The sequence below is a fragment of the Canis lupus genome, chromosome 33, assembly GCF_048164855.1.
Source record: "Canis lupus baileyi chromosome 33, mCanLup2.hap1, whole genome shotgun sequence".
NCBI lineage: Eukaryota > Metazoa > Chordata > Mammalia > Carnivora > Canidae > Canis > Canis lupus.
The window spans coordinates 34163313-34181814 of record NC_132870.1 but is presented as its reverse complement, the minus strand read 5'-3'; the positions used below and the strand labels follow the sequence as shown (position 1 = coordinate 34181814).

Sequence of the window (18502 nt, the reverse complement as noted above, 5' to 3'; positions counted from 1 at the left end):
AAAAATCACATCAATTTCCCTGGTATTTGAACTTTGTTAACATGCTCTCACAAATGTTATCAAAATGGAGCAACAATTCTGTAGAGTTAGATAATGTTATTCTTTAATCTTGCCTCCTTCATAGATGAAAACTTGAAGATCAGAAAAGATAAATGTCTAAGTGAGAATAGATCTCAGGTGCTCTTCTTGTTAGATCATGTGTTCTCTAATAAGGTGTGGGAGAGCCAAAAATTTTCCTTGAACCTCTTAGGGTCCTTGACTGGGTCTGAAAATCAAACTGATAAAGAAAGATTAACAGGAGAAAGCAGACAAATTCATTCAATATAAATTTTATGTGACATGGAAGTTCTGATAAGGAAATGAAGACCCAAAGTAATAGCTAAACCTAAGTGTTTTTATGCTAGGAGTGATGAAAAGTGCACAGCCATGGAAAGATATGATAAGACAAAGAGTATGAGCTAAGTGTAGTAAGCTGGGGGGAAACTTAGCAAGGCCTGATTATTCAGATTCTTCTTGGCATCCCCCTGTCTTGGAGATAAGATGGCTCCTTTCCTCTGGGTACAAAGAGAGCAAATCTCACATAAGGAGAGCAATTCTCTTACATTGCCTGCTAGGTAAAAGAACCTGTGAGGGGCACTTGGGTGGCTCAGTGGTTGAGCTTCTGCCTTCAGCTCAGGGCGTGATCCTGGGGTCCCGGGATCGAGTCCCACATTGGGCTCCCTATGAGAAGCCTGCTTCTCCTTCTGGCTATGTCTCTGCCTCTCTCTCTGTGTCTCCCATGAGTAAGTAAATAAAATCTTTAAAAATAAATAAATAAATAAATAAATAAATAAATAAACCCCGTGAATGTGAGAGAGATCTTCCTGCTTCTGTCTTTTTCTCAAATTCATTCTGCTTAAAATATTCAATATGCCAAGGTGTCATATTTTAGGGTAGCAAGTCCTGAACTTCATTAAACAATATCTATATTTAAAATAAACTTGGTATATTATAATGCAAAACCTCTAATGTGTACTCAAACTTACTTCTGTACTATATTTTCCAATATGTGATCTAAAAAGTGGTTCAAATAAAGTTCAAAAGAAAGCGATTTTATGGAACAAATACAACTATATTATGAGTTAAAGTTACTAGATACTCAAGAAATATTAGTTTCATTTCATTATATCTTGCTTTGTTTTATTTATTTATTTATTTATTTATTTATTTATTTATTTATTTATGATAGTCACACAGAGAGAGAGAGAGAGAGAGGCAGAGACACAGGCAGAGGGAGAAGCAGGCTCCATGCACCGGGAGCCCAACGTGGGATTCGATCCCGGGTCTCGAGGATCGCGCCCTGGGCCAAAGGCAGGCGCTAAACCGCTGCGCCACCCAGGGATCCCTCTTGCTTTGTTTTAATTCAAATTTTAAAGAAGAAAACCATGCAACCTCACTCTTAGTCATTGTGGTTGCAGTGATGAAGGAGGCATTGAAACAAGATTAGAAGTTTTTTATGGCAGGCCCTGAAATAGAGTTTGGAGGTACAGGATAGTTATTAAGGATCAACACCTACAAAGAAAAGGAAGGAAACAGGATGGGATCTCCAAGCAGGACTGGGCTTCATCAATCTGGCAGGAACCTCTCCTCACCTCATTAACAAATGCATTAGGGCAAATAATTTAAATCGAATTATAAGGCAAATACTGAGAAGCTAGAAGAAAAGGATGACCCCACTCCATGCTATCTGCAAGAGATACATTTTGCCTATAAAAACACAGATAAAAAGGCTGGAAAAAGATACTCCAATGTAAACACTATTCATAAAGATGATGGTATAGACATATTAACATCAAAAAGAGTAGGCTGCAGAACCCAGAGTGACATCAAAGATAAAGTAAGGTATTTCATAATGATAAAATTGCCATCTAATTAGAAAGAGAACTATTACACCATTCCTTTAAACACACGAAACAAAAATGACAGAAATAAAAGGAGAACTATACAAGCCCATTCATTAACTTAGGTGGACATTTCAACACTCTTCTTTCAGTAATAGAATAAACAAATCCTGAGTAAGGAGATAAATTTGATCAACATTAGCAATCAATTTGATCTAATTAACATTTATAGAAGAATACACAACAAATGCAGAACGCGCATGGGTTTTGGCTTACACGTGGAATGTTCACTAAGATAGACAATAACTTGACCAATAAAATAAATCTAAAAAGATTTCAAAAGATTGGAATCTTAGAGAGTATATTCCCATACTCCCCCTCAAGGAATTAAATGAAAAATCAGCAGCAAGAAAATTTCTGGGAATACATCAAATATTTAGAAATTTTACAACATACTATTAGATAGCTCAAGGATCAACCAATAAGTCGTAAGGAAAATTAGAAAATAATTCTGATTGAAAACAAAAATATAGTGCAACAAATTTTGTGGAGTATAGCGAAAGAAATGTTTAAAGGGAAAGTTATAGTTTTAAATGCTTATGAGGTAGAAAATTTAAAAAGTCAATGAAGACAGAGTGATGTCTGCAAACATGGCAGAGAAGGTGATTCCATGGGCCTGTCCCTCCACAAGAGGCACCGAGAAATTGAGCAAAAATTGCCAGAATCAGCTGGAAGAACTCTGAGAGATAGTCAAAGGACTCATAGCAACAAAGTAAATGTTCATCAAGAAAGGGAAGTTTTAAAATGGTAGGAAAGCTTTGTGGCATTTTTCCTTGACTCTGTTCAACTCTTTCCACAGCTTGATAGCTGTCTTGAAGATGGCAGCTCACATTTCCTGTTTGGGACCCTTACCGTTGGTTCCATAGTGATAAGAGCAGAATTTATTGCCAAAGAACAGGTTGTTCCTGCTGCCTTAGCCTACCTGAAGGATGACACAAAACACTTGACTTGTTTCACCTAACCTGGAATTCTCTCAAGGCAGAGAAGTGTCTTCAGAGAAGGCTCAAAAAATACATTGTAGTGTAAATGAAAAATGTACCACTGCTGTATGGAGCAAAAAGTTATACTATAACTTTTATATAAACTAGTTTTTTATATAAACTATATAACTAGCAAAAAGTCAAACTATAGATACACCTGGGAGAAAAAGGTGGGAAGAGAACTTCTTTGGGTAATTAAGGCACCCAAAAATACATACAGGAAATTTAGAAAGCCATGCACAGGTCCAGGGTAAGATGCATGCTCAGAAGAGATCTAAGAAGACCCTAAGCTTTTACCTCTGACTGATGTTTATGCTTAGCAGAAGCAAGAAATGAAGGCTAAGGCAGAGTTATAAATGGGCCAGAGAATCTTTGAAAGAGTGCTACAACATAGAGCCAATTTACAGGGACTAGGAGAGGTTGTTTGCCTGTTTGCTTGTTTGCTTTCCTTTTTTTCTTTTTCCCTTCCCTGCTCTTCCCTTCCTTCCTTCTTTCCTTTCTTTCCCTTCTCCCTCTCCCCCTCCCCTTCCTCCTTCTCCCCTTCCTTCTTCTTTTTGTTCTTCTTCTGGGGGTGGAGATCCAGGCATTCAAGGAAATTACTATCAAAACACTAGCTGACTAAAAGCTTAAGGAACAGAAACTTCAGAGACCAAAGGGGACCCCCCCCAAAAAATCATTTACCAAACAAAATAAAACTAGTTGACACAATTAGTTCAGAAAATTCACTAAGTAAACAACTACAACCCATAGTAAGCAATAAAAATAAACGCTGAGGAGGATGAAAAATATGACTTTCTGATTTACATTATAATACTCAAACATTCAGCTTTTAACAATAAAAAAATTGTGAAGCATGCATAAAGACAAGGAAATATGAACCATCCATAGAAGAAATTAACAGAAACTGTCACTGAGGAAGCACAGAATTAAAATTACTAGAAAATACTTTAAATCAAAAGTCTTTTTCTAAAAAAATGATTTATTTATTTATTTTGAGAGAGAGAGAAGGGGAAAGAGGGAGAGAACAAGCCAGAGGGGCAGAGGGAGAGGGAGAGAGAATCTCAAGAGACTCTGTGCTGTGTGGAGCCCAACACGGGGCTTGATTTCACCCTGAGATCCAGACCTGAGCCCAAACCAAGAGTCTGATGCTTAACCAACTGTATCACGCAGACACTCCTAAATCAATAGTCTTAAAGATGCTCAAATTGCTGAAAGAAGCTGTAAGATAAATGAAACCAGGAGAATGACTGAACAAAAAAGAATATTAATAAAGATAGAAATTATAAACTGAATCAAATTATGGAGCTTACAGTACAATAACTAAAATAAAAATTGATCAATAGTAGATTTGAACATGCAGAGGAAAAGAAAAAACCAGTGAACTTAAAAATAGGCCAACTAAAATGATCTAATCTGAGGAATAAAAGAAAAGAGAATGGGAAAAAAGTGCAGAGTCTAAGAGAACTGTGTGGCATCAAGCTTACCAACATACACATAATGGAGAGCCAGAGAAGAGGAGATAGAGAAAAGATCGGAAAGAGTATTTGAAGAAATAATGGCTGAAAAGTTCTCAAATTTGATAAAAGAAATGAATATACACATCCAAGAAGCTCAGCAAACTCTAAGACAGATAAATGCAGAGATCTACACTGAGATAAATTATAAACAAAGTGTCAAAGACCAAGATGAAAAAAAAATTGAAACCAGCAGGAGAAACAACTCATCATAAATAAGGAATTCTTTATAAGATTAACAGGTAAATGAAACATAGACTAGAAAAGTAGCAAAGAGAGCCAATAAAACCAACAGTTGGGTTTTCTAAAAGAGATCAACAAAATTAACAAAATCTAAGCTACATTTACTAATAAAGAAAGAGAGAGGATTCAAATTATTAAAATCCAGAAATGAGGGGCACTTGGGTGGCTCAGTTGGTTAAGCATCTGCCTTCAGATCAGGTCAGAACCAGGGTCCTAGGATTCAACCCAGCATCAGGCTCCCTGCTCAGCGGGGAGGAGCCTGCTTCTCCCTCTCCCTCTGCTGTGCCCCTTGCTTGTGCCCTCTCTCTGTAGGTCCAATAAATGAATAAAATCTTAACAACAACAACAACAAAAAGAATGGCTAGTGTAATCTTTTTCAGAAAATAGATATGGAGATAGCATATTCCAGCTCTTTTTAAAACAATGATGGCATAACCCTAATACTAAAATGTGACACAGATCCTAGAAGAAAAATTATAGACCAACTTGGCCACCTGTAAAATGAAGAGGCTGAAGTTTCACACCTGTTTGCATATGTGGGGGAGGTATTTAAATTCAAGTTAGTTACCGTTAAATATAGTATATTTATTATACATCTGTTTGCTTTTGATAGATATTTTAAGGACTGAGGTGTTATGAATCATTCTCCTCTAATGTGAAATATTTTTTCACCAAATATCACAGGAGTGATCAATACCTGCAGTAGGTATTCTAATAGATGAGATGAGGAAAAACTTAGAAACTTAAATGCAAGTTTCTTTCTGTTGACCAGACATTACTAACATTATGTTAGAGTAGCAAGAATTCTAGGGGCATCCATTGTTGTAACTCAAACCACAGGCAGAGAACTTAAGGATTGCAATATGCACTATAGCATTAATGTCTCAATAGCTTAATAGATGCTTCTTCATTCAGTGGATGCTAAAAAACAAGGTGTGCCTTGACAAGTATTCCCATAATTGAGCTCCATACATTTTAAACCCAGACGAGGCTGAGATAAGAACAGGAGTCAGAGACCCAGGATATCACACCACTAAATCTTATTAGCAGAGTTCTAAAATGGAAAAATACATTTACTTAATATAGTACCTGTTATTGTCTGGTTAGTGACTTTTCTCCTTGACGAATACTTTTAAGAGTCCATTTAAAAAATTCCTACATTAAGATAAACCTAATGTCAGCAATTTTCCCCATGAAGTTATAAAAATTTGTTTTTTCTTAATGACATCTTATTAATTTTTATTACACATTTGAGTATATTTGATGAATAAAGGGGGAGTTGAGTTAATGTTTATGACTCTCATGAAGATTGCTAATATTTCTTCATTGAGTCAGCACTTAGTTAAATCCTAATTATTTTTTACTTTAAACCATTCCTTTCAGGGCACACACGCCAGTGTTCTTTATTATCTCCATTTATGAAATACATTTATAAAAATCTTTATAACATGTTTATATTTTCTTCATCCTTAACATAATGTCAGTTTTGTTAAATTAGCTAGAAATATTTCAGTCCTTTGTGATATATTTTATTTTCATATGTGGCCAAAGCAAGATATCTATTTGGAATGTCATCAAATTGCTGCTGGATTGAGAAACAAATATCTGTATCTACACTGATCTGCCCTTGAAGTCATTGGCCAGCATGAGTAGGGTGAGTCACAGACCCAAAGCACTCTAGTGAGTTTATTAAAAAATTCATACTGTATTAAAAACACACTGTAACACCTTGCCCAGATAGTGATAATAGGAGTTGACTCCTTTATAGCTAATAGATGAAATGAATATCTGCCTTGGTGTTATCCATGTAAATAATATTATTTTTTTCTTTTTCTTTCTTTCTTTCTTTCTTTCTTCTTTCTTTCTTTCTTTCTTTCTTTCTTTCTTTCTTTCTTTCTGCTTTCTTTCTTTTTTCTTTCTTTCTTTCTTTCTTTCTTTCTTTCTTTCTTTCTTTCTTTCTTTCTTTCGAGAGAACAGTGAAGAGGGGCAGAAGGAGAGGGAGAGAGAATCTTAAGAAGTCTCCATGCCCAGTGCAGAGCCTGATGAGGTACTTGATCTTATGACCATAAAATCGTGGTCTAAGCTGAAATCAAGAGTTGGATGCTTAACTGATGGAGTCACCCAGGTGTCCTATATAATTTTTTCTTGCATCCTGTTGACATATGAAGAAATCATTATACAATAGGCCAGTCTGCTCTTGCCACAATCCTTATTGCCACATAGCATTACTTAAGTATATGAAATCACAGTACAATAAGACAACAAATTCATAAGCTCACTTAAAATGTTTTTATGTTTACTCATCTTATGTTCATGTCCTTATGCTTTTTTACTGGTACATATCAGGCATGTCTCACATTCTCCATACACACTTCTAATTTTTTTTTTATAGCTCTGTGTATTAATTAATGACTGGTAACACATGCAAATATGCATGCATAAAATATAATGTACTATATTGTCATTTCTACATACCACTAAAAATTTTTTCCTAGTTTTATTCCTGTTTCAGTTTAAGCTGGAGATATTATACTTAGATATTCTGGGTCCCCAGTCAGGCAGTTAACTGTTTCAAATTATCCCTTTTCTCTGTCATCCCTCCTCTCAGCAAAGATTTCTCTGTCACCCGTCCCTTCAGCTGGTTGCTTGCTACACCCTTCCAAAAACATTACTTTATCATGCTGTCTTCTGCAACTTCTTCCAAACCTTCTTTATTCTCACATTCTTTTTTTTTTTTAAATCTTATTTATCTTAGAGAGAGAAAGAGAGAGGGAGAGAGATAGCAACAGAGAACAGGAGCGAAGAGGAGAGGGAAAAGCAGGCTCCCCGCTGAGCAGGGTGCCCAACGTGGGGCTCCATCCCAGGACCCTTGGGATCATGACCTGAGCTGAAGGCAGACACTTAACCAACTGAGCCACCCAGGGACCTATTCTCTCCTTAATTCTTTTTTAGTGCTTTTTTTTTTTTTTTTAATTTTATTTATTTATTCATGAGAGACACAGAGAGAGAAAGAAAGAGGCAGAGACACAGCCAGAGGGAGAAGCAGGCTCCATGCAGGGAGCCTGATGTAGGACTTGATCTCTGGTCTCTAGGATCACGCCCTGGGCTGAAGGCGGCACTAAACCGCTGAGCCACCCAGGCTGCCCTCACCTTAATTCTTAACCTCAGAATTGACCTGTTCCTTATCCATTCCAACCCCAAGAAAGCCAAAGGGAATCTTGTTATTTATTTTTTTTTAAGATTTTATTTATTCATGAGAGACACACAGAGACATAGGCAGAAGGAGAAACAGGCTCCCTCAGGCAAACCCCAGGCAGAATTAATCCCAGGACCCCAGGATCACTACTAGAGACAAAAGCACTCAACCACTGAGCCACCTAGGTGCCCTGAGAATCTTGTTCTTAAAAAGAATCTAGATCAGGGGTCATTAAACCAGGGTCCATGGGTCAAATCCAAACTGTAGCCTGTTTTTGTATTGCACACGAGTTAGGAATGGTTTTTACATTTTTAAATAGGTGGGAAAAATCTGACGAAAATAATTCATGACATACGAAAATTGTATGAAATTCAAATTTCAATGTCCATAATCAAAGTTTTATTGGAATACAGTCATGCCCATTCGTACATTTTGCTTATGGCTGCCTTTGCACTACAACAGCAGAGTTGAGAAGTTGCAACAGAAACCAAATGGCCTGCAAAGGCCAGAAATACTACTATTTTAGAAGAAGTTTGCCAACACCTGATCTAGATCAGATGCATGAGTGTTTCAAAAATGAGAAAAATTGTTCACAGAAATTAAAGGATTTTCTCAAGGTCATAAGAATTTATTGCTGAGCAAGGGCAGGGATTTTGATTCCTTCATTCATGATTGACTCTCTCCTCATTGTATCATATACAACTCTCATTTAAAATATATAAATAAGCTTGTTACTGAAAGACAAGGGAAAATACAACTTCTGAGATCTCTTGCATTTCCAATATAAGTTAGTCACATAAGACACTATGTAGGATATTAACATTTACATGACTACTGAAAGAAACAAGGATTTTCATAAATGAATAATTAATTTGGTAGCAAAAATTACATATACCGTCACTAATCAGTGTTATTTCTGGTCAAGCAGAGTTGCATTAATAATCTACTCTATAGTACTGCATTTCACACATTTTTATATAAACATCTACTCTTAGAAGAAAATGAGAACAATTATCTGGGATAATGTATTATCTTGCTTTGAAATGAAGAAAATAAATAAGTTCTGCTTCTGAGATGTTTCCCACATGCTCTACCCTTAGTAAGATAAATAACTATTTGACTAAATAGCAGCTGCCTATCTACCCCTGGCCGAGGAGTTGATTAATAATTACCATTAGTAGTTAAAACTTTAGAACCATTCAACAGCCTTTTGATATCCTTCCCCTAATTAGCAATCTCCTTTTTCTGTCTTTGCAGGAGAGTGACTGGTGGGTCTCCTACATGCATCTACAGACCTGTGGGGACTGAGACATTAAGAGCAGGGATTGCACTAATTTTATTTCTTCTTTTCTGGACCAAGGAAAAAGAGATTTCTGTAATTATCTAACTGTGAACCCAACTTCTCTTTCTCCTTTGGTGAAAACACTGCCCCTACTACATTTAAGAAAGGGAAAGGAGTCATCTGTCCTCCTTTTCAGAGGCCATCTACACTGGCAGCTGCATCTCCTACCAGTTAGCTCTCCTCTGGGTCTCTGATCACTGTGCTCCTGGGTACCAGCTTCTTGGAAGCAGTGATGTTATTGCTGCTTTGGCTTCAGTGGAGAGTATATAGGAGAGACAACACTACTGCCTACTATCTGTCTCCTGGATTCTCCACAATACCACTAAGCCAAGCTGTGATTGCGACCTGAAGGTACAGTCCTAAGTGAAAAGATTAGGATATGGTAAGCGGTTTAGTGCCACCTTCAGCCCAGGGTGTGGTCCTGGAGACACGGAATCAGTCCCACGTCGGGTTCCCTGCATGGAATGGAGCCTGCTTCTCCCTCTGCCTCTCTCTCTCTCTCTCTCTCTCTCATGAATAAATAAATAAATAAAATCTTAAAAAAAAAAAACTATATACTAAATATGACTATTGCCAGATTCCAAGAGAAAAGCTAACTACAGCATGATGTTTCCACTTGTGGATGCAAGCCAATCCATAGCCTTGTTCCCATCATAAGCTCACTCTGTTCTGCTTTATCAGACTTTCAGAGAATAAATTTTCTTATCATTTTAGGAAAATAACTACCATTATCCATACGAATGATATCTACCTTGGGCCTTTCTTTTTCTTTTCTTCATTAGAGAAGTACATAGGATTAAATGAAAATAAAACAACATTAGCTAGGGCTTTGGCAAGATACCTGATGTCGAATTGCCAAAAGTATTATCAGACCCTCTGTTAATAAGGACAAACTGAGTTTATTCACTTTAGTAAGGGAAACAGTCTTACTAGTATCTCAGGAAGAGGACATTTATAAGGTTTGGGGTCTAGCTTTGAATGGTTCAAGGCAAGGAAATGATTAAGATTGGGCAATCTTTATGAGACAACAATTTAGGATTGGTGGATACAGGGAGCTGGGGTTTTGAAGTGGTAAGTAAAGAATTGTTTTATAAATTATCTCTTGACTCAGGCCAGCAGGATGTTATCTCTAATAAAATTATTTGTGAAAATTTCTTGAAGCCAATAGTAAAATTATTTATTGGTTTAGTTTTCTCATTTCCCGAGCAAAGTACTCCCTCTCAAATAAAACAGCTAAGTCATATTGACAGACATGGTTTAAGTTCTCACTAGGATAAATTGTCTCTAGTACTTCAAAGTAGCAGAAAAGGCCAGGTATGGCATTGACAGCACTGATTTTTGGGCTTGTGGTATTTCCAACAGTGTAAGCAAACATATGCACACAAACATATACATCTCTCTATCATAAGCATTAATTTTCAGAGATAATACAGCCATGATACTCAGAAAGTAAGAGAAATATCTTTCTCTTAGAGAATTTCCCTAACCACAAGGAAGATAGAAATTTACATTATTGCCTAGATGAGTTTAATTATCTACTTTAGATCAGCAGTCCAAGAGATTTCTTGGTTCATACCACAACTAGTAGAGGCATCTGGTTGTCAAAAAACAGAAACATCTCCTACTTAACACTCCTAGTAAGAATTTTGAAATTATAATTTTACTTTCTAATGGAACAGGCCAAATTTATTAATATTTAAATATTTGTCAATCAAGATGAGAGTAAATCATATAAGCTTTTATTAACTCTAAAATAAAGCCAATGACTAAGTATGGCAGCTCCAGAGACACAATTATTTACAGATTATTTACTTTTTTTCTTATCATCTGTAAAATGACTTCAGCTGGGCTTAAAATGATCTTTAACTTTAATTTATTTATTTTTAAAGATTTTATTTATTTATTTGGAGAGAGAGAGAGAGAGAGAGCACACAAGCAGGCAGAGTGGCAGGCAAAGGGAGAGGGAGAAGCAGGCTCCCCACTGAGCAGAGAGCCCATCTCTGGGCTTGATCCCAGGATTCTGGGATCATGACCTGAACCGAAGGCAGATGCCCAACCGGCTGAGCCACCCAGACACCCCAGATCTTTAATTCTTAGAATTTATTGAAGAAAGAAATACTTAAACTAAATTTAATCAGATTGATACTGATCATTGCATATAATTTTAATTTCAGTAAAATGAGAATGTTAAAACTTCAGAGTGATTTTAACAAGCAAAGCTGTTAATTCAGATTTATGTACCTAGAAGTTGTGCACTTATTATTTTCTTAATAGATAGGCACTAGGGTAGACACAGGGTTTTCTAAAAATGGGATGAGGGCAGCCCGGGTGGCTCAGTGGTTTGGCGCCACCTTTAGCCCAGGGCGTGATCCTGGAGACCCAGGACGAGTCCCACATCAGGCTCCCTGCATGGAGCCTGCTTCTCCCTCTGCCTGTGTCTCTACCTCTCTCTCTCTCTGTCTCTCATGAATAAATAAATAAAATCTTTTAAAAAATAAAAATAAAAACGAGATAAACAGTATAGTTACTTTTTTTCAGTAGCTTTCAGCCAATTAGTGAGATGCACAAACTCTGGCAGTACGATGTAATAACCAAATCATGCTTGTGTAAACATGTCTTGAGAAGCTCTACATCCATTCTATATTGGGTTTGCATAAAGTAGAGCCAGGTCATATGACAATAGTAGATTTGACCACTTATTATATGTCAAAAACATAAGAAAATGTAAATTAGTTGTATTTTATAATGGTTATTTTTAAATTTTGCTTTTATTTGGCTGTGCAAGGGGATCCCTGGGTGGCGCAGCGGTTTGGCGCCTGCCTTTGGCCCAGGGCGCGATCTTGGAGACCCGGGATCGAATCCCACATCGGGCTCTCAGTGCATGGAGCCTGCTTCTCCCTCTGCCTGTGTCTCTGCCTCTCTCTCTCTCTCTGTGACTATCATAAATAAATAAAAATTAAAAAAAATAAAAAATAAAAATAAATAAAAAAAAATAAAAAAAAACCTCCTCCCACCAAAATATTTGGCTGTGCAAGAAAAATCTCGTGGAAAAAAAATCCCTTTTCTCTTATGTTTATGTATTAGTTTATTCCCACATAGCAACATAACAAAAGAAACTATCCCTTTAGGGTTTTTCTCCTGCAATTCTAGGACTGTTTGACCTTGCAGTTCACAAAGTAAATAACTCAACTATAACTTGTTAAAGTTAATTCGCTACGCTTTAATGCCTCTTGAAAGGCATTGCCTGGCTTTCTCATACTTCAGTAGTCCGGCTAAACAATACAGAGATATATTAGGATAAGCATATCTGGCTCACCTACTTTGGTGTTATTCCTTTATTCTTTTCATAATTTCTTCAAATTGGACTCTTTTTGCCTTTTTCCTTTAATTTAAACCAATAAATTTTCTTCAAAGCATTGCTTTTGCTGCACCCCATGATTTTGTTTGAGTGTTTTATTCAGTTCTTGCTATTCGCTATTTTCTAAAATGATAGAATTAGTCAATGTGTTATTTGCAAGTGTTTCTAAATTTCTACATGTTCAGAAAATTTTAATTTATTCAGTCATTAAATGCTATTTTTATTGCCTTTTCAGTCAACGTAGTCTACATGTTATATATTCATTGAAATTTTTCAAAGCTGATTTTATGAGCTTTTTGTTCAGGTATACAATTAAAAAAATTCATGTATGCTTGAGAAGGACATGAATTCTTTCAATGCTAGATGAAAATTTTGATATATATTCATTAGGTCAAGCTTTTTACTGTGTGGTTTTGTTAGGCTATTCTGTGTCTTTGATAATGTCATGTCTACTTAATCTATCAATAATTGAGAGGTATATGAAATTCTCCAATATGAAAATAGATTTGTAATGGTTTCCTCTTTCCTTCTATGTTCTGAGACTATTTAATTAGATGCATATCTGTTTGGTGATATTATATCACATTGGCAGAGTGACCATTTTCTGTTAATGTAGTAACTGTAGTAGCCCTCTCTCATGGTCCTTTCTGTCTTAAAGTCTTTGGTCTGATATTACTGTAGCCATATCTGCTTTTTCAGGATAATTTGTTTGACACATTTTCCACTTTTTAATGAGAACCTTATTGTGACTTTCTGCCCATGCTCCTCCACCATGCATTATATGTGTGTATTGGTGGCAGTCACTGTAGTTTGTAACTTCTGGACCAAGAAAAGCTACAGATGAATTTGAGGAAGAAAAGTATTCATCATCTAGATATCCCAGACTTTATGATAGATGCAGTGACTGGGAACAAGGTGGGATTCTATCTTTGGGGGGAGGGGTGTTCTCTGTGTAAAAGGAAAAGAAAAACAGATATATGAGGACCAGAAGAGATCAGGAAGAGAGAACACCGGGTATTTAAACATATTTTCTTTCACCCTCTGGCATAAAAATTCACCGTATTTCAATCTCCCCTTTAGTTAAAGGGCTACAGAAATGAATTCAGAACAATGGAAATGTGAACAGACAGGATGTGAACCACTGCAAACTACTCTAAAATCTCCCGTGGTATCCTTCATGCTTTCTGTCTTCTCTTGCTTGCTGCCACACCTAGAAGAGTCAGTGGAGAATTCCACACAACTGAATGGAGCCTGGACCCGGAATAAACTGTATGGAGCACGATTTTCCTCCTGCTCCATTGCTCATTTCTCCTCATACCACTCCCTCCACTCTCTTAAGACCTACTTTGGATTTTTATGTGAGCAAGCAATAAATTTTTATTATTTTAGGCCACTGAGATTTGGACTTCGTTTTGACTGGCCTCAATGCAGCCTGATACCCTGCATATAGCTGCATTAATTTTCCCAATTATTGATCACTGCTTTTTTTTTTAACTGGCAAGTTTACATAAATAACATGTATTTTGATTTTTGATACATTTATATTGGTTTTTATCAATCTTTGTAATTTAATTTGTCTCACTTTTTATGTTTCTTTTTCAACTTTTACTGCTTTATTTGTATTAAAAATCTTAATTTTCTCTCTGAAAATATAAGAACATTCTCCACATCCTTTGTTCTCTCACTTCCCAGTGCTCATGGTTGTCCAGAATTTTGTTTTTGTGTTCTTAGGGCTTTACTTTTTCTTTTCTTTAGGTCTTAATTTTTTTTTTTTTATTATGAACTTTATCTAGTTATTTAGTCAATTTAATCAACCTATTTCTCAGAGCATTCCTGGGACTTTCTTCTCTTTTTTGGGGAGGTACTTTTTCCAAAAGCGTTTTAATGGGGATTTTTATGAGGCAAGGCTTCTTAGTCCTTGTATACTTAAGGTTTTGACCAATGTTGTCACTTTCAAATGACAGTTTTACCAGATGTAAATTCGAGATTGAAAGTTTCTTTCAGTACTCTAAAAATATTACTCCATTGTTTTCTTTGTTTCTTATGATATGACATCTACTTCTTTTATATATTATCTGCTCTTCTCTTACAGAGATTTTTAGAATTTTTTAATATTTTAAATTTTCACTATATCTAAATATGGCTTTTCTTTATACTTTCTTTTGGTATACAACAGTTTTTTTTTATCTGAGATCTTTTGTTCTGAGAAATTTCTTTTCACTCTTTTAAAAAATATTTTATCTTCTCTACTTTTACTTACTTCCTCCTATCCATGATCCCTATTAAATGGATATTGATTTTTTTTATAGGGTCCATATTTGTTAACATTTCTTTATCCTGTCTACTTTCTTCTAGAAGAATTATTCAATCTGATCTCCTAGTTTTCTTATTTATTCTTTGTCTACATCCATTCTATTTTTTAAATATTGCATTCTTTATTTTTAATATCTAATATTGCTTATCCAACATTTTTCACATCTAATATTTCTACTTGATTTTCTTAGTACATATTCTTATTTCATATCATTATCTTCCTTTATCTCTTGAGTGTTGGTTATGCCTCTTTTAAATTCTGTGTATTTAAAAACACCTGTTTCTGTTGTTATCTGTAAAAAGTTATTTTATTTAATTTTTTTTAAGATTTATTTACTTGAGAGATGGTGAGAGTATGAATGGGAGAGGGACAGAGACAGAGGGAGAGAATCTCCAACAGACTCCCCACTGAGCAAAGAGTCTTACATGTGGTTCAGCTACATGACCCTGAGATCATGACCTGAGCTGAAACCAAGAGTCAGACACTTAACCAAGTGAGCCACACATACGCCCCTATTTTATTTTTTTATATACTCCTTAAATATCTCTTTGTTTTAAATGGTCAATTAATATTCCCCTGGGTATATTGGCTACTCTATCCAGCAATGCATGTTTGGAAAATATGAAATACCTAAATCTATTACAATACAGATAGGGTGAGGAGGAGGTGGAGGAAAGACTTAGGGTGAAGAGCCCAGACACCAGGAAACACAGCTGATCCATCTTCACCACCAACTTTGGGACAAGAGCCTTTACTGTTAGCTTTTCCCTGGGAAAAGCAGCACTAACAGAGGCATTCTCTTAATTGTGATACAGCACCACTTGGTAGTTGAATGGAGAGAGGTGGGACAGTTCATGAATGCTCTGGCCTCATAACTTTTCATTGCCACTTCTCCCAACCACTGGGTCTGGATCACTTGTCAGATTTTACCCCTAAGAAATCCTGGACCAAATGATTGAGCCTCCGGCTCTAATTCCTGAGATGAGAAGTAAACATTTTTAACTGCCAAGGTACCATGAGGACAGTGATAGTGGCAGGCATGGTGAATAGTCGAAGCTGAAAGTCAATTGCCTTTTTCCTAAATTATCTTCCCATTACCAGCTAGAGCCTCCTTCTTTTTGGGGCCACAGTTCCTATCATCCCTTCCACATATCATTTTAAGTAGCACACTTCAACAGTAACTTACAGTTTTTTTCTTTATTTCATAGGTTTCTGAGAATCTTTCTATTCTGATAAGGTTGATCTTGAGGAAGACAGCAATTACCTCATGTTAATGAGAATCCTGATAAGATCCAACTAACAAAAATTTTACCATATGCTTCCACTCTATCATTCTACAGTAATGCATAAACCTCTTTTTCAAAATAATGGAAAACAAGGCTTTCCAAACTAGATCAGTACTGGTCAATAACTATTCAGCGCATATTATTAGTTAGTAATGGTCTTATAGCTGGATTAAATGGTTTTTTAAATAGCTTGCTTTCTCTGATGAGGTTGAAAGTCAGGTAAAAATGGGAGGCCCAATCATCAATATGGCGATGTTTGTTTACCTGTAACAGATATCTATCCCTAGCTGTAAGAACTAGTTTCTTGGAGTACCTGGGTGGCTCAGAGGTTGAGCATCTGTCTTTGGCTCAGATCGTGATCCCAGGGTCCTGGGATTGAGTCCCGCATCAGGATCACCACAGGGAGCCTGCTTCTTCCTCTACCTATGTCTCTGCCTCTCTCTCTCTGTTCTCTCATGAATACATAAATAAATCTTTAAAAAAGAGAGAGAGAGAACTAGTTTCTTTACTCTATCACATGCAGTTACTCCTACTTTATCAATATAAGCTTCCTGAAAATGGAGTCATGAAACATGGCTAGTTTCATGATGTTAAAGTGAATCTCATCATTGCATTAATTCCTATGTTGGACAGAGAGATATAAAACCTGAAGAAAAACTGGCTGTTAAAATATTAAAAGCAGGTGGACATGAAGTATAATTTCAGGACAAGTGATTTAATGTGGATAGATGGGAAATAAGTGACTGATGAACTAACTCCTGGCTTTAATGATTATTATTGCTTCTTTTGTACAAAGGTTTCAGGTTAAATGTTAAACTGTTAACTTGTCAAACACAGATTTTTCTTATTTTCATAACTAGTGTGTAGCTGCCAACAAGATAATCTAAGCACACTCAGTTTAGAGTGTTTAAGCTCTAAATTTTCTCTTCAGTCACACTGTCTCAATTAAATTAGCAATATCGGGACACCTGGGTGGCTCAGCAGTTGAGCATCTGCCTTTGGCTCAGGGCGTGATACAGGAGTTCCAGGGTCCCACATCGGGCTTCCTGCATGGAGCCTGCTTCTCCCTCTGCTTATGTCTCTTTCTCTCTCTGTGTCTTTCATGAATAAATAAATAAAATCTTTAAAAAGTAAATCAGCAATATCATTCTTTGAAAATAAAATAAAAACTATTGTTAAATAAAATACATTATTACTATGGATCACAATTTAAAAGATAACAAAACAACTAGTACAGATAACCACACACTCTCACAAATGGTATTTAAAATTTAATACAGGGTAAGTTTGCTGAATACAGGATCATTGTGTAGAGATATTGCTAGATTTTTCTTTCCTTCTTCCCCACTTGGATAAGGAAGCAGTGTACCTAGTGAAAAAAAACAAAACAAAACAAAACACACTTTCCTGGTTTCCTTACAAGTGTCCATTATAACAAATTTCTGGGTAGAAATATAAGCTGAATTCATACTATGTGACTTCAGGGAAAGCTGTTGAATTAGCCAATTCTCTTGGCCTAATTCTTGTGTCCGTTTCACTCTGCTGTTCTCCCATTCGTATGTATAGAACACAGAAGCATGCTTGGGATACAAAAGTCATTTTCAGATGACAAAGATAAACACCATCAATTAAGGTTAACTGGAAAGAAATATACAAAGACCCTGGATTTCTATGGACATCTCTAGGCCACCTTATCAGCTCTAGTCCTGCTCTTCTCTGGATTTTTTGTCATATTAGAAATCATTTTATTATTAGTTTAAGCCATTCTCTGGGTGTAGTTTCTATTATTCTCAACTGAACTTAATCCTTATAGATACCAATACTACTCTATGTGATATGATAGAGTTTATAAGCCATTTTTTTTCAGTCTTTCATACCATTTTATTTTCTCCCTTCAACCATAATAATATGATATCCAAATTTTGTCCTAATTGGAGGGTCGGTAAACACAGGCTCATCTGGCCCACTTACAGGCAAGGCAAATGCTGCTTCTTGAAATGGTCCCACCATGGAACCTCTGGTCATCCAACCCAAGTCGCCCCCTTGCCTGGCTTTATCTTCACTATACTGTGTGGCCACTTCATTGAATCTCATTCCAGACTTTAACTTTTCCATGGCTTCCATGATTTTCCCATGTTTTTCACACAGAAAGTGTCTAACCTTTATTGTATTACCACCACCTTTGGGACCCTGGGCCTTCTTGTCAGAACTGTCACTCCCGGAGGCGGCTCCCCCTTTCCTCCCTTTCCTGGAACCGCTCTTTTCCTTGGGCTGCATCTCCGAAAACTGCGACCGAACCCTCAATGGCTTCCTTTGCCGCACCTATAAG

General features: G+C 36.4%; 1 protein-coding gene across 7 annotated transcripts in view; it reads right to left on the bottom strand.

Moving 5' to 3' along the window:
* Window positions 1–18029: 18029 nt before the first annotated feature.
* The window catches only part of LOC140623698 (peptidyl-prolyl cis-trans isomerase NIMA-interacting 4-like), a 139380-nt gene continuing 138907 nt past the window's right edge, over window positions 18030–18502 (bottom strand). For all 7 annotated transcript variants that reach the window (XM_072810216.1, XM_072810215.1, XM_072810219.1 and 4 more), the window contains one exon: window positions 18030–18495. In XM_072810216.1, the coding sequence (XP_072666317.1) occupies window positions 18055–18495 (441 nt within the window). In that variant the 3' untranslated portion in view covers window positions 18030–18054. The remainder of the gene's footprint in view (window positions 18496–18502) is intronic.